This window comes from Olea europaea, unplaced genomic scaffold (genome assembly GCF_002742605.1).
Source record: "Olea europaea var. sylvestris unplaced genomic scaffold, O_europaea_v1 scaffold2464, whole genome shotgun sequence".
Lineage (NCBI taxonomy): Eukaryota > Viridiplantae > Streptophyta > Magnoliopsida > Lamiales > Oleaceae > Olea > Olea europaea.
This window is the reverse complement of record NW_019242848.1, coordinates 60,379-77,995: the sequence shown is the minus strand read 5'-3', so window position 1 is coordinate 77,995 and position 17,617 is coordinate 60,379. Positions and strand designations below refer to the sequence as shown.

Sequence of the window (17,617 nt, the reverse complement as noted above, 5' to 3'; positions counted from 1 at the left end):
TATTTTTGGACTGCTACTTTATAGAATAGAGGTTCATGCTAGAGCAAATGGGCGCTGATGTGACGCGTGGATAATCCAATTAAATTAAACTGATAAGCCGGAATTAATCTGAGTACTGACTTGTCAATTTTATAAGTCTCTAGTGGAAGCTTTTGAGAATGATTAAAAATAGGGATAAAGCTACTTTTATAAGCCCCTGCCCCATTTTCTCCCATTCGTTTTTCATTATTTTTTTTTTTAAATTACTCATTTTAAATCACACATTTTTCACTACAATTATATTATACGTAAATCAAAAAAAATTTCTTCTTTTTTAATCATATATTTTTCATCAATTTACTATTCTATAATACGTTACAAGAAATTAATGGGACTCAAACGGGGCCTGAGAAAGATTTGATATAAAACTCGACATAATTAAATGTAACAGTAGATAATTGAATGATAAAGTTGAGTGTATTTTGAAGTGTCAAATAATAACATGCCATTTAGCATTATATTAACTTTATGTCAACCTTGATATTCATGTTGCATGATTGTAAAAATAAATTTGTGCATGAACCCATCGTTCCCATCGTTGATCATTGAAGGCTCTTTGGGGTTGTTGAACGTAAATTTTGCATGAACACGATAACAAAGAGAATTTGATATTATTCTAATGGTGAGATTTGGTACAAATTTTTATTTTTTTTTAAGAGTTTATGCATATGATTAAATTGAGATCAAACTGGTATATAAAAAATCGATTCTAATTCACTACTCGACTAGAAGGTTCTTTCATTATTTACCAACTTCTATATTTTTCATACAATTAGATTGATTTTTTTAGTTGTAACGAAAAGTTCAATTTAGTTCTTACAATACTTGATATTCTGGCAATGAGAAGAATCCTTGATTAATTTACCATTTTCTATATATTTTAGATTCTTTTCCATATAAATTAGATCGATTTGAGATTTTTTAAAATTCTATAAATGCCATTCACCTAAAAAGTTTTTTTATATACAATGGAGTCTGATTCTTATAATACCCGTTTGAATAATGCTATTTGCAACTACTCATCCTATGTAACATGCATGTAACGGTTAATGATTTGATATATGTGACAATAAACAACTACAACATTAATTTATCAAATCACAAATCGCGTATATAGAATGCCACATAGGACGATTACTGCAGTAAGCGACTATGAATAGCATTACTCTATTTGTTTTTCTGCTGACCAGAAGGTTTTATTAATCTTCATATTTTAAAATCTTTTATATATTTTTCTTAGTTAAAACGGGGAGTTCGTTTTATTTGTTGAATAGAAATTTTATAGTCTTGTTTATTTATGTTTAACGTGTTGCACACCAATACATTTAAAACAATTCAGTCGGCGCTGAAATAAATGAATGAACATTACCTGGTGGTGCGTCACAGTCACCTATAATGCGTGCGGACAATTTCGAAATTCGTGCCCAATTATCTTGTGATTCTATCTAAATTTACATTATTTTAATTTGATTTTTAAATTTATAATTTTTAAATTGCTTATGAGAAGATCGACTAGTCTTACCTGACAATGAAAAATAGAATATTTCTACAAGTAGAGAGGCATTGACTCTCTAATATAAAAATATCTTATATTTAAAAAAACCTATTAAAGTTATTATAACAAGTTTTCCATTTTTTGGAAAAACAAACCTTCATGCATAAAATTTACATGTCAAAGCAGAAAAATAAAATCAAAAAACAAATCCATAACCATCAAATATAATAATTTCCATGAAATGAGAAAAAAAAATTATTTGACTAAAAAAATCTACTGTTTAAGGGAAATTGGTACAAATAACTAATATATACAACTCCTATAAGTAATCGTTAAATCGTCACGCATAACATAAAAACCTATCATTAAAAAATGTTACTAATGTGACATTAAGTAAATGTTGGAATATAAGTATAATAATAAATAAAAGTTGGATAAAAAATGTTATTGTTAGAGATAAAATATGTTAATCAATTGAAAATTAAAATAAAATATGGGCAAAAAAGTTTACAACAAGCAAATGAAGTGAATTTTTACTACAACTAAAATATAGTACTACATATGAAAAGTAAAAACTGTGGGGGTGTTTGTGCCTCATTATTTGTGAATAATGTATTTTAGAATAGTGATTGATGTTGAAATGTTTAGTTAAAAAAGAAGAAATATTTTTAATTTATGTGTAATATTATTTTAATAAATAACGTGTGGTTGAAAATGAGTACTATAAAAAAATAATATAATAAAATGGTAAACGAAAGTGGTAGGTTACGGAGTTTTGTGCAGTGATTTGAAGATTAGGAACCATTTGCATAGGGGCTTATAGGTTAAGGACTATTTGTGCAAATTTCCCACTGGTTAACACAAAAAACAATATTACTAATAATAAGTAATAACAATTAATTAAATTTTTATATAAAATATTAAGACCCTGTTTGGTATGGATGAAAATCAAATTTATAATAAATTTTGATAAAAGTAGGTGAAATTTTAGTTGAAAATTTGATAAAAGTTGTTAATCCTAAGAAATGTGGTTGAGTTTAAGAAAAATTAATTTTAAAAAATGTGGGCCAAACATAGAATAAGACTTGTGAATTGGGATATGTCGTGGCTAAGAACAAATGCAAATGGATATGGTATCGCGTGGATAATTTGATTAAAATTAAATAATATATTAAAATAATTAAATTTGAGAACCTCTTATTTTATTATTTTAAAAATCGACTCATAAGTGAAGATATGTTGGAGTGAAAGCCCTCCGAGATTAATGAACATAAATCTATGTAATAGTTCGGTCGTCATCAACGTGGCTTTATATTCATTCCGGACTAAGGTTGCAATCATCCGCCATATGTTGGTAGTGTCAACTTTAGGAGCGTTACAGAGCTTGTACTGTCTCTATTTATGAATGATTTATAAAGAGAAATAATTATATATCCTATAAAATGTGCAAATAATAATTAACAATAGTTTCGTGTGACTGAAATTAATGTTTGACTTTAATTTTACGAGTAAACCATCAATAAAATTTGTATACAAATTGAGACAAATATGTCGATCTGAATTCGCACGTGAAATTATGATATCGGAGACTATATGATTTGGACAACGTGATTGGTCCTTCATCTCTAAAAACCTAAAATCCCACCAAACAATATGGATAAGGTCAACATATTCATATTTAAAGAAATCTCCTAGTCATTTCGTATACGTCTTTATCATTGTCTTTAAATAAACAAATGAATAAAAAATTTCTGACTCTTACTTTTTAAATTTGGCTTTAATCAATTTGTTTTGTTTGAGAAAATTTTCTATGATGGCCTCAAAATTTAGACTTCGTTGAGAAAATTCAATTTTTTTAAACATAAAAGATATATGCCGATCTTTGATATTGCATATATAAATAATATTATTCAAATATAATTTTTTAAAAAGAAATCGAAAACTTCTCTTGATTTTTCATTCGATGCGAGAATCAGTATATTATACAGAGAGAAAATTCAAGAAACAAAAGCAAAGAACATTGATAATGAATCAAGAGAAATATATCTTCTCTTTTGACAAAATCGTTGATTTTCTATGTCCAGATGATTCAACATTCTTTAAACATTTCTGCAATCGTCCATCAAACGACACTTTATATTATTACATCAAACATAGTAGTGGCCATTTTCTTATAATTTCGAAGAAAGTGTTGAGAACTTTAAAACAAGTTGTGTATAAAACAAACTTGCAATAATTGAGCATTTTCATGAAAAAAGGAAAGAGAAGGAAAAATTCAAAACGAATTACATTTTTCTTATGAAATCCCCAATTCCATCGGTGTTCCACCATGTTGCTCTATTTTGCACTATTACATAGTAAGTTCACAGGTATAAAAGACCTAAATCAATTTAGACAACGTATATAAATATAATAGTTATAAAAAATACTTCACCCGTCCAATAAAGATAAGCTTATTTCTATTTTCACACAAATTAAGAAATTGTAATTAACGTAGTTGAAAATATAAATTTTATTTATATTTCTCCTAATGCACTCCTACATTAAATAATGATTTCAATAGAAATATTCCATATTTGTTGATAACGAGACACATTAAATTAAGGAATATTAGAAAACTAGAAAATCTACCATACCCTCAACTAGAAAAGTGACATATAATTTGGAACAAATAAAAAAGGAAAGCAAGTTCATTTTTAGGGGATGAGGAGTACTATGGTATAAAATGATTCCTCTTACTAATATATTGGATATTGACAAACATCATTGTTGGCTTCTCAAAATTTTTTCCCTTTTCTAAGTTATCAGAGTTCGATGGTACTAAATTCACTTTAACTTGACTCACTCGTGACTTTATTTTGCTGGCTATCGGTATCATTATATCAACTATAGTAAAAAGTAGTTGTTTCTTGATGTGTACATCGATTTTTAGGACAAATTTATACATCTGGCAAAAGGGTGTAAACTAGACTAGACGGACTTAAAGTAGTTCGACAATGTCTTGATTTGCTGGCTGGACGGCTAGTAGCACGATTAATATCATTGTCACAAATGTTCCTATGAAGAATATTAGTAAAATAATGATATCTACACAAAATATTACAATTAAATAATTATTAAATATAATAATAAAAAAGATAGTAAAAATTTGGTGGCTAGTCGCTCTCAGTCCTAGTACATAAAAATGAAAAATAAACAAATGTCCAACTTTAATTTATTACGTAACATGGTGTTGAAATCAAGTGTTAAAAACACGGCAGAGGCGCGATAAAAAGGTGATCGGTGTTTCTTTAATCTTACAAACTAAGATCCTATTTGATCCGAATAAAAACCAAATTTTTAGCGGTTTTTTTCCCAAAATATGAACAGTAAATTGTATTAAATAATATGTGGCTTTTTCAATATTAAAAAAAAAAAAAAATAACGCTATGTGTACATTGTGGGGTTGACATCATTGTGCACATCCCATTAGAGTTCAAAAAGTTGAGGGCGAGAAAGTGTGGTTTAGAAGAAAAAAAATTGTTTAATGATGTGTTGTCACATGGCATAATGTAAATAAAAATGTAAAAGATGATGTATATGTAATATGATTGATTAATGAAATGAAGCAGATGTTGCTAGTATGTGCATCCTTTGCCTTCCAACTTTACCCTTGAACTGTCACAGACATGTACAATCTACCCTTTCTCTATATAAATGACATTGATCCTTGAAACAATAATGTTATAGGTATAGAAAATTTTTAATAGAAATTATACAGATGGACACTTAACAAATTATCACCAAAATAAACAGTCATAAAAGTATTATCAACGCAACGCTTATAGAGATTCTATCTATTTTTTCCATTCTTGCAGAATAATTCTCTTCGAAAGGGGTTTGTCTAAGATAATTTTAGAATCAAGAATTATTCTTGATAGATAGGCCATAAATGGCTAGCAGACAACCAATCAATAGGGGGCGCCACATCGCCCTCCTAGATAGACAGGGCCACATTCAAGCAAAGTTCTCGTAGGCAGCCAACCAATAAAAAACACCACATTGTCCTTCTGATAATTTACTATTTAGATCTCGCATAATTTGAATGAAAAATGATTTATTTAAAAAAAAAAGGAAAAAGAAAAAGAAAAAAGGCCTCAAAAAAATGATTTATTTATTTTATATATATATATATATATAAAAAATGGGTCTCAACTAATGCACACACAGCACTTAGCACCCTTGATCTGATGGAAGTTACACGTAACGTCAAAACTGATTGATGTGATACAGATTATGTTGATCCCACTACCCCTATACATGAGAAGGTAAACAATTTTTCACAAAAATTCTCTCAAAATCAGCCTTGTCCAACCCCACTAGCCTAAGCATCGGAGAGTTTTCTACTCCATCCTTTCCATTGATCGACTAGTATAAGAAGCCAAGTTCGAATTTGTTCTATCCAATTGGTTAAAAAGTGTCATGTCACCATTTAACAAAAACATAACTTTTGATTAGTTAATTAATTCTCACATTTACATTTACATAGGATCGTGATTGACATCCAGAGCAAACCCCCTACCTATAGGGGGCGCGCCAAATGGACCCTCGTCCCTCTAGGGCCCATGTGCATATGGTAGTTGGTTGAAATACACAAATTTGTGTCCTCTCTTTGGTACTCGTTTTTTGTGTTCCATCAGTTGTGTATAATGACAATCTTTATCCCCACTAAAAATTTGTTATTATTTTTGCTTGCAATATAACTGAATGTGTTATATTGCTTGCAGTACGATTGAATGCTGAGTATCACCAACCTATATAACAAATGAACCAAGATTGATTAAAACAGATTATTATTATTAATATTGAATGCATTTATTGTTTCAATTTTGTTACGTAAGCTCGAAGGCATTCCTAAGTAGGGATGGCAATACGGCAACCCTCCCTCATTCCGCTTAGATTTCCAAAGAGCGGGTCAAGAATTAAAATATTCTCCAGCCCTGTTTGACGGGAATTAATATCAAATTTTTAATAAATTTTGATAAAAACTGACGAAATGTATTGTTAACAACTTTCAAATCTTATAAAATAAGTCATTAAAATTAATTATTAATTAAAATTAAAATTAAAATCTAGATTTTAATCCTTACCAAATAGGACTCAATTTTCAACTCCATTTAATAATTCATTTATTTTATTATTTTAAATATAATTTAAATTTTAATGCATAGAAAAATTGAAGAGTCAGTGCCGGAACCAGGCTCCCTTCCTTGCCACAATTCCACGGGGCAAGATATTTTACCATGGATAAACCTATTTATACACTTTCGGTGCAAGCCCCCCTCCATGTGAAGGGATGTGTAAAGAAATGTCAACGATTATGCCCACGAAAAATGTACATATATCACTACTCTTTTATCATTCCTATTTCTTACACACACAAAAACAAGTACAATCAATAGAATTACACTCAAAATGACTAACTAGTACGATTATCGACACAAATAAATGTAGCCTCTACATTTATTAGTAAGATCCAACCTGAACTTTTCACCATTTAAATTAGGCAAACTAGAGAAGTCAAACGATTGTTTTAAATTCCTCAGAGCATTTCATTAGTAAATACCCTCAGTTAGAAGTCATACATCATCCAACAATCTTCATGTAATAGAAAAAATAAAAAATCCACAACTCAACTATTAGTTTTCGTCTTTATGAGCACTTGTGAAATGAGATTTTCTCCCTCATTTTTTTGCCAAAATTTATTGGGAAGATGGCTTGCTAACGATTGCTTCACTGGAAAAATCGATGGTGCAGTTTAATTGATCGAGCAGTTAAGCACAATCTCATGAGGGGCAATATAAACAATCTCAACAAAATAAACTTGAACTCACAAAGCTGTGTTGCGTAAATTCTATGTAAAGTAAGATTCAATGTTCGAAGATTTTCAAAAGATATATATCAACTAGTTGGCAATGGACCCACCTATAATTGTCCAATAAACCAAAATGAATCACAACTTTATTGACAATTATATATGAGCTCCATCTACTTCCATTGTCACTTAGATCCATCTACTTCCACTGTCACTTAGACTGCTGCTAAATAACATTACTCAAAACGAAAATTCAAAAAGTGTTGTGTAAAATTAATAATTGTCTATTATAAAGACGTATGGGTAAGCTTATATCATAAATCGAAAATTCCTTTTCACCTGTGGTATTCACCTTATGTTACAAGTTGTTCCTCAGATCAACTTGTAGGTGCTCCAAGTTCATATTCAAACCAACTAAAAGAATAGGCTCATGAAACCTTCTTTATTATGCATTGTTTGATTTTGATACTAAACTTGTTACAGACAGTACAAGACGACCATGTTCCCATTCCACAACCGATTACTATTTCCATCAACATTACCACGTATTCAACTGAAAAAAATCCATACCGAAAGCATGTTGATAATATAATATCTTAAATATATCTGAATAAATGTGATACACTGTATAATCGCTGTATTTCAGTGGCCTACAACTCCAATTAGAAAACAATGTGAGTTCTATTGCTGAATTTACGCATACCTGTTATCTTGGCTATCTTTGACACCTACCTGTGTTAAGGTAAAAACGAACAAAAGGTTAAAAGGGTAAAAAACAGTTTCGAGGTTTTACTGATAATATTGTGAAAAATATTTTCGCGAACCCATTAACAAAAATGAAAAATTGGTCAAATTGAGTGACTTTTAACTAAACTGGCAAAGTATTCTCAATTTAAAATGCCAGTTTTACCACTATGTTATTAGTAAAATAAAGGTAGGAATATATAAGTACTAAATTGAGAAGCCTTGAATTGAAAACCTTTGATGGTTAATGTAATTTTAAAGGTCTGGGGAAGTGCCACTACATGTTAATATAGAATTTCATACTGTGCATTTTGTTTAGTGTCAGCAAAATATCAAGTACTCTATTACCTTAAACATCAAGTCAATAACGAATATGAAATAGTTTTCTCAGTGAATAAGACATTAACAAACTAATTAAGACAACTATAAAGCACCACTGAGGATTTGAAGATCGAAGTAGAGAATGGACATACCAATCCCAATGCTTCCACAAAACTTCTCTGCGTCTCTTCGCCACAAACGTTAATGAGTGACTCTAATATCAACTCTCTTTGATCTAAACTTAAATGATTTTCAAGGCCTCGAGCAACCATTTCCATCTCAGGCTGCAAAGACATCATAAAAATATGACCATCATAAGTTATTTGGAGTATTCACCAAAAAACCACATGCCAGTTAACTGAAACTCTCCCAACTTTGCAATGACAGGGAGAATAATCCAAATAGCAATTATTTAATGAAAGGTGACTAAATTATCCACTTAAATGGAATTCTTAACAAACATGGCCTTGTAGAGTGATGATTAAAAAATAAGCACCATCATTTTTGAACAAGAATAGCTAGTAGACAACACATAAACCGTGTTGAATGATCAGTGAAAGCCCATAATATCAACATGCTATAAAGTGATTGCAGTTTACTCAGAGTAACTCATCTTTCAAAGTCTAATTCCAGACAACATGCATAACAAGTGTATCCATCTTTTTGTTATTCACGAATTTAAAAAGGAAGAATTGACCATTATAGAGACTTTAAAACAAGTGTGTCTATTTTTCTACTAGGACAGAGTGTCTGTGTTCAACGTGTCATGCCATGTCGGAGTCCAATTCATGTGCCATTGTCCAATTCTTTGCATATTTAATAAATTAGCGACACCCGAAATATACTTTTAAGACATCCTTAGGGAAGGTGTCTCGACATGTGTCCTATATTAAAAATTATAAAAACAAAGATATAATATATGAATATTATATAATTTTGAAACATTTAAATCAACGTGTCCGTGTCCGGGTCCATGTCCTATTTTTTGGAAAAATTGAGTTGCCGGCATGTCCGTATCGTGTCGTGTTGTGTCGTGCCAGTGTCGTGTGTCCATGTGTGTGCAACTAGACTAATTATGTCCATTTTCAAAGGAGATTGTGAAGATAATGCAAGCTACTGATCATTCATCATTAGTTTTGAAGGGAATATCAATATCAAAATACTGCTTATTAACAGATTACAAGATATCCATGTAGTTATATCCTCAAATTGGAAAACTTTAGCACCAACAAGCAGAAAGGAGACTACAGAACTTCATAAAGCAAGCAAGAGTTGGAATCACATACCGAGCACTTTGGAGGAGGGAATACCCTGTGAATGAGACATATTTTTGACAGTTCGAAGAGTGCTTCAGAATGTTTACCTTGAACTTCTAATGCCTGATATGATAGCATTTGAAACACAGTCAAAACCTCAATGACATAGTATAGATGATGTACATAATAACAGAAGTACCAGATTATCATCACATTTCTTTCAATATTGACAAGGAAGAGCAAGGAAATTTATGAAACAATTAACCCTTGTAGAACATCACTATGCAATTGTATATCTTCTTTTAGAAATGAGATAAAGTAACCGAAGACTTACTGCTCCTCGAATATTGTTTATGCGGAAAAAAGGGATAAGAACTACATAAGCTTTAATCTGGTGAAGGTATTGGTCCTCTTCGAAATAAAATATCTAGCAAAAAATGAAAGGAAAAAAAGTCTCAAGAACAAGAAAAAATAACTCACCCATGCCTGTAGAATTCTTGACCGTGTGCGTGCAGCAACAGCCGCTGCCACCATTCTGGCAGCACGAGTGTTCTCAAGCCCAATGTTATCAGCAAGCCCAGCAATGAACTGTCGAGCATCCTCACCATTTATCTGGACAGAGGTGGATTTATTCGCTATGCTATAGAAGATCAAATTTAAGTTACTTGTATGTGAAAGAAAAATAAGCCTAGAAGACAGAAGACCGTGACAAGTAATTATAAATTTAAAACAAGGTTATACAAGATGAATTTCACCTACATTTCGCAGTAGCTGAGAACCAAGTTTATTGCTGCCCGATAAAGTGAATCCCGTGCATTAGCGGTCTCAATGGAGGTTCTCACTCCAAATGTCTTGCATATGTGATGTAACTGCGCTAAGCAGGAAAAATTTAAATCAACACTTTGGCGCAACTTAAAACTGCTGCTATCAAATATTTGAAAAACTTTGGAATACTCTGACCAATCAATTCAATAAAATCAACACAAAATAGCAATGCTATCCAAAGGGAGTTAGCACACCATCTTAAGCAACTATGCAAATGTGAACAATGACGCCTTAGGAATTGGACAATGTTCCACATTTAACTCGCAGTTTCCACAGAAATTTCTGGTTATGACACGGTCATTAACTAAGTTAGCTTTAATTAATGGAACTTATTTTGGAGTAACCACAAAGATAAAATTCCTCAGAATCTACTTGTTGCAATAATTAGGTACCACATGTTGGATACTACAGTCCAACTCCAATTGTTCCATTGACAAATCAAAAACTTTATTTGCAGCACGGTCAACACACTGGATCCTACTATATAAAGAGAAACTTTTGATATCATATTGCGGAAGAGAGAGATTAGTACTGCAAAGTTCAAAATGTAAATGCAAGGATAGTTTCCTATATGCCATCAAATGCTCATTATACAATGTCCTTAAACATGAGTACCTCTCTGAAACAAAAATAGAACCATTCCAGCACTCCCTTACGTTATCGTGCCTTTATGTGCATTGAACGCCAAATAATAGATCAACAATAAATGCCTAAAAGCACATGCCGTTCAACCCTACCAACAAATCTTAATCCACGCTAAGAAGCAATATGATAAACTTTTACTCCATCGAAGACTTCATAGCCCTGGGTAGTAAAAAATGGTGGGATGCTTTATTTCCAAGATTAAATTTCTATTCATAGTTCCTAAAGCTCCTTGTAAGGCTTGTTGGAAAACCCCTTGTCGGGCTTGATTAATCACCCTTTGCTATTCAAACGGAATCATTTCATTTTTGTAATTTTTATAACATATTAATGAAAAAGTTGCAAGACTAAAGTAAAGTCAATTATATCGATATTATAAAACAAAATTGGTTGGAATTTACTAACTTGAATTATATCATTCGCAGAAATGTCCTTCCCAGCCATTTTGTTGTCCATCATTGCTGGCAATTAAAAGCTAATTTAGATGAAAAGCACAAAACCAATATTCTTAAATGGGCTATATTGAAATATAAAGATCAAATATACAACACAAACATCTAAAACAGCTATAATTCAGAATGAACAAAAATCCTTCCATGCAAGATCCTCGTAGCTGTCCACAGGCCATGCCCATTTCATATATTAAGTAATCTTAAGATTTACTTCTCATGCACATAAGAAACTGCACATGAGGTGGGGAATTGAATGACATTGTGATGCAGCTTGTATTATAATTTTCCGTTAAACATTGTTTTTGGGTAAGAATGTTTAGTGAGAAAAGGGCAAAAAGGTAAATGAGCTAGTACATATAAATGTGTTTCTTTTCTTTGATAACTTATATAATTATTAAAGTATGACCTAAACAATACATTCTTATGGGTAGAAACTTCGTGCGCGTGCGCGTGCGCGAGAGAGAGAGAGAGAGAGCGGCGCGAGCAAGTGAGCTTTAACAAAGGCTTCACGTGGCAATAAGATTTAAGGAATACTTTTGTTTTGAGATAATAAAGGGGAAACCAAACATTTTTTGGTAAATCCTCGCTGTTGCTTTTATTTGACATTTGAGTTATATATGACATAATTTTATGCAAATTTAGATGTACTTAGCCGCTGTTCAACCCCCATTCTCTAAAAAACTCATTTTTCTCAAACTCATTTTCAAACACACATTTTTCCAATAAATTAAATTTGCACGTAAACTTAAAACTTTTATCTACTTTCTTAACTACTTATCTCCGAAAAAATCACTATTACAAATCCCTTTTTTTTTTAAAAAAAGAAAAAAAAGGGACTCTGACATACTCTTAAAGTTACTTAGTTTGAAGATAGTATTTCATAATCAGACAACGCTTTTTATGATGGATTAAATCTGATAACTGATTTCTTAAATTATTATTTCTCTTATCTGGTGCCTTCATTGTAGTGTATATATCTCTAGTTTTTTGCTTCAAAATTTTCTGAGCACTCACTAATTGTTAAAAAAATAACTTCCCCTTCTAGAGAACATCTGATACCATGCAGACAACCATGGGAAGTGATAACAACCAATACTTGATCAAACCAAAATAACAACTGTAAGAGTAAAAAGGTACGAAAAAACAACTTGCTATGCCAACAAATTGATGCATCTACACTAGTTTGCCAATGCTTGAGCCTCAATAAACAATAATATATAATGAGAAAGTTATGTAATCAGGGCCAAAAAACAAAAAAACACACACACACACATTTTTTTCCCATATAGGCCAAACAGGTCCCTGTATTTTTAGGAATCCAAGTCATAATACAGTTTATCTTTTGTATGAATTGACTCATCTAACAAGAGTACATATAAGATGTATGGTTCGTACTATTATTGGTAATTTGATAGAAAAGAAAATTAATCTCTCTTGCAAACTCACACAGCCACCACTGCAACCCAATTTTCCAATGCCATAAACAAACCACAACCACACATCACCACCGTCACTGATAGACATAATACCACCAACAGCTCCTTAAATAGCCGAAGAACCATCAAGCAACCATCAGATACAGCCCTTCTCCTCCTCACACTAGCACTACCACTCCCACCCAAAACGCAACTTTGCCACTCAATCCACCACATCACGGGGTTCTGGAGTGCAGGTTTTCTAAACTATCATGAGGACGGAGAACCAGATTCATACTAATAATGAGTTTCAACTTAATAATTTAGCCCGAAGAATGACACATAGTGCAATTCCCTTTTTTCCAAACGATATCATCATGAACTAAACAACCACATTTTAATCAAATTCAAACATATTTCAAGGAAATTTTCGGTATATATTGTGACCTTGTATCGACGAAACATATTCCCAAACCTACATATTTGTACTACTCAAAGTCTCAAACCAACAATATCTAAGCCTAACGAACTTTGTATGCAGCAAAGAATTAAAATCGTATCAAAGCCCATGTAAACTAAGAATCATGAAACTATGGAAACATTCTCCATCAAACATAATACCAACCAAAATAATCAAATCAAAGTCTAAGAAAGAACAAAGAGCAAATTTCTTTTAACCAACCTCGAACCAATCTATTAGCCATTCTCTGATATTCCTCCTTATTAATCATTTCATTAACATTCGAACTCGAATTCAGTAGCTGAGGCCACCATTGAGGCAACTCTTCCTTCCTCCTATTCCGCATTCTAGTATTTTTCGTTGTTTTATCATCACTATAGTCATTCAAACTCAATGGCGTCGTTCTAGGGGTAGTACCCCAGTTCCCTTCCCTCTTCCCTACTAGCACTTCTCTCCCTCCCAGACTCCGATCTTTCTTATACACCAACACTTCACCGCCCCCTTTTCTTCGTCTAAATAAACCCTTGAAAATGAATACAATTACCAAACTGGACATAAACAGCGCCGCCAAGAACTCAACTGTGGACCTCCTACACGAAATTACAACCCCTCCAGTACTACCATCGACAACGACTAATGTTTTCAAGTCATCAAACGCCTCACGGCCACACTCAATCAATCGATTCAGTTTAATTTCGGACTGGTCTAATAATTGTTTGACGGAATTAGAGGGCCTGATGGTTATTTGGAGGGTGTCAGCAGATGGCTTGAAAATGATGGGCGTGGAAGTGGGATTTGGGGAGTATTTGAGAAGGCGACGGCGGTTGTGGCGGCGGACGGCGGAGTTGATTATCAGGGGGCTGAAGCGACACCGCTCTGGATAATACAAGTACATGAGAATTGAATTTGGTTTAAAATTGTGGGTATAACTGAGAGCAGTGTGTGTGTAAAGCATGTGAAAAAAGCAATTTTCTTGGAAGAATTTTGTTTCTATATGGTGGCAGCCTCTCTGCAGATTCCTTTCAGTACTCTCAAGCTTTGTTAACACGAAGAACAGCTTTGTCTCGTCTTTGTTATCACCTATAAATTCTGTCTTCTAGCTATGTCCGTCGGCCTCTTGCGTGTTTGGCAAAACTTATAATTTCTTATAAGGTGATTAATCTTTGGGCCCGATCTCTGACCTTTAATGACCAAGAGAACCTTACTTATTCTTCTCATCAATTTCAGATTGATCTTTATTTTTATCAGCTTTTAATTATTTGATAGCTTTGCCAAACATTTTGTTCCTCCTTTACCTTAAAATATAAGAATGTCGTTCACCCGAATATATCCGATGTACTTATACTTGGAATTAATCTTTGTTAGTCAGGGTATGTCAGTGTACTTTTACTTGTATTGATTACCTGTGGAGGTCTGGAGTACTTGTCTATGATTTTTGATGTATAGTAATTCAAATTTATCGATCAAAATAAAAAAGGTAATGCCCATAGAAACTAAGGATGTTCAGGTTTGTCTCGTTACCATAACTTTTCATACGCATAATGTCTAACCTTCCTACTAAAACAAAAAACTGAGGTAGGACGCATTTATCGAAGGAGGATGAAACCTTTGATGTCAAACTTGTATGCTACTAACAATTCGCGCTCTTGTTGTTTTCACTCTCGGTCGACTTAATATTAATGATGTGTTTGGTACTATCTCAATTTGACATTATACTTGTTTCTACTCTTTTCATCTTGGTCGAGATCCTCTGAAGATTAGTTGAAACCCCTTAAAAAACCAATCACTCCAGCGCATCTTGAAAGTAGGGTCCCACTCTGACCTAGTGGCTTCCGAAATGGTTGATGATACCTTAATATAAATTTCATCTCAGGTGCCAAACATGCCTTTATCTAAATTTTGTGAAAATACCTATACTATCAGAATTTTGTATGTTGGGTCCTTTGAATAGTGTAAGTCTGCCCCTAGGTTTTGGAAATCTACAGATTAGTCCTCAAAGCTTCATCATGCAGAAAAGTGGTCCCTGAACATTCTGAATGTTACCAATCACTCCATGGAATTTTTTTATGTAAAATGGTCCCTCGAATTTTGCTATGATGAGAATTGGTCCTTAAACTTTTTAAAATATTCTAATCAAACACTGAACTTAAAGAATTGAACCAATTTATTTGCCATTTTTTGTTCCTAGATACATTTTTGTAGTAATAGATCTCAACTTGTTAAAAATCTTTATGCTCAATTACAATAGTGATTGAAGTGCAATTATATTTTCAATTGCAGTGTTGTTACGGAACGTCCATGATCTCGCAATTACTCTCTACATGTAATAACTCGAAGTAAAAAATTATAGCAATCAAAATAAAGCAAAACCTGTCTAAAGCAATGCCTTTCTTCGTAACGCGTAATGTCATATATCTTATCAAACAAGTATCATTTGTAATATGTAACCATACGCACTTTATAACATGGTATTAAAGTCAAAGAAACTTAGTATGTAACACACGACATAATATGCCAATCTATGTGATGTGACATTGCACTTCATTTTAGATAAATAAGTCGCAACAAGTTAGAAGCCATGTAACTTATCAATATTAAGAATTTGTAACAAGCCAATAATCTAAAAAATGTACAATTTGGCTCATCTTATTTCATATCAATAATCACATATGCATCACGAAATGGTGTGTACTTGATCTAAAATATTAACGCGCGATGTTGTAACAAACTATGATATGCATCATAGGAATAACAAAGATGATAATTATATATGACCAAATAGTGAAGAAATGTTTCGTGACAATCCATATTAAGTAGTTCTAATGGACCTAGAAGTTCAAATGCTTGAATTCCTCATATACGCTAAAATGAAAATTCACAACAATATGTCACGGACATATTGTCATATGACTATGTGAGATTTCTCACCAATTTGATTCGTGCTTGTAGGGTAAAATCGTCAAAGTAGTAATTTGAAATTTACTAACATGAATAGTGAAAAAAGACTTGTTAAATATTATTGCTCAAAGTTTAAAAACAAAATAAAATATGAATAATTTTGTCTCAAGATTCCAAAAAATAATTTTAAATTGTTTACCAATTACAGTTTTTTTGATTCATTGGGTTGAAATATAGCTAATTTCTAGAGGTTGGAGCATCACCAAGACACTCTTTAAACACAAAATGCTTTCTATTTTAGAGAGTCAATACTTAAAAATTAGTTTCAAGAAATTCTCTATTTTAACTTTTTAAAATAGAGACTGTGTTTAACTCTCCAAATTTAGAGAGTCAACCCCACTCTCTATTTTTAATGTATAATGATTGCATTTAATAAATTACAAATTTCAATATTCTACAGTTTAAAATTTTCAAATTACATGTGAATTGATTGGTTATTTATATATAAAAAATTATACTTAGATAAAATATGTATAGAAATTATCAAGTGTTCATTGGAAAAAACAAAATAAAGAATCAAAATAGAGAGTTTGTTGGAGCGTATAAGAAAAATTACTCTCTAAATTTAAAGACGTTCTCTATTATGTATAAGATGCTCTTTATAGATAAAGAACATTTTAAAGATGCTCTTATAATCAATATAAGAGTGGTTTATTGGCTATTTTTATTTGGGGTTTAAATCTAGCTAATTTCTAGGGATTATAATTAATATGATAGTGGCTTATCGACTATTATTATTTATGTTCAATTACTTAAATTAAAATAGATCGAACATGAAATATCAACAATTTTAACAATTTTATTTTGGTAAAATATTTAGCAATCGGGGACGTTGTTAATTATTATGGGCGTGTTAACGGCTATTGAAGACTTGAAGTGTTTCAATTACAAAAATTAGAGAGATTATGGAAGTAAGTAATTTTGGTTTATTTTTGTATTATATATAGTATATAAATTATCATCTAGTATTTTATGAAAGGGAGCGTTCCACTCACCAAGGTTTTTGACAAATGGATTTGAACAAAAAAAATAATAAATAGAAAAATGAACCTTAATTTAAATCAATTCAATGGTGTAGATATTAATATTGAAACCTTCCATATCAAACCTCCTTCCACTGCTCCCCATGAACCCCCCGCCTCTCTATTCCTCTTTC

At 31.9% G+C, this 17,617-nt stretch overlaps 1 protein-coding gene across 1 annotated transcript; it reads right to left on the bottom strand.

Annotated features, from left to right (window-relative positions):
* Positions 1–7,803: 7,803 nt before the first annotated feature.
* LOC111382280 lies at positions 7,804–14,588 on the bottom strand. Its single transcript, XM_023006197.1, has 8 exons — positions 13,726–14,588; positions 11,582–11,637; positions 10,469–10,578; positions 10,190–10,349; positions 9,740–9,832; positions 8,606–8,737; positions 8,092–8,120; positions 7,804–7,941 (listed from the first exon to the last, which is right to left on the bottom strand). The coding sequence occupies exons 1-8, from the start codon at positions 14,456–14,458 to the stop codon at positions 7,938–7,940; spliced, it is 1,317 nt and encodes a 438-aa protein (XP_022861965.1). The 5' UTR covers positions 14,459–14,588; the 3' UTR covers positions 7,804–7,937.
* Between the last annotated feature and the right edge of the window lie 3,029 nt (positions 14,589–17,617).

Coding starts and splice junctions, on each gene's coding strand:
- LOC111382280 (XM_023006197.1), bottom strand. CDS start 14,458: ATGCTTTACACACACACTGCTCTCAGTTATACCCACAATTTTAAACCA. Junction 11,638..13,725: donor GGCTAATAGATTGGTTCGAG/GTTGGTTAAAAG, acceptor TTTAATTGCCAG/CAATGATGGACAACAAAATG. Junction 8,738..9,739: donor TCCCTCCTCCAAAGTGCTCG/GTATGTGATTCC, acceptor ATGTCTTTGCAG/CCTGAGATGGAAATGGTTGC.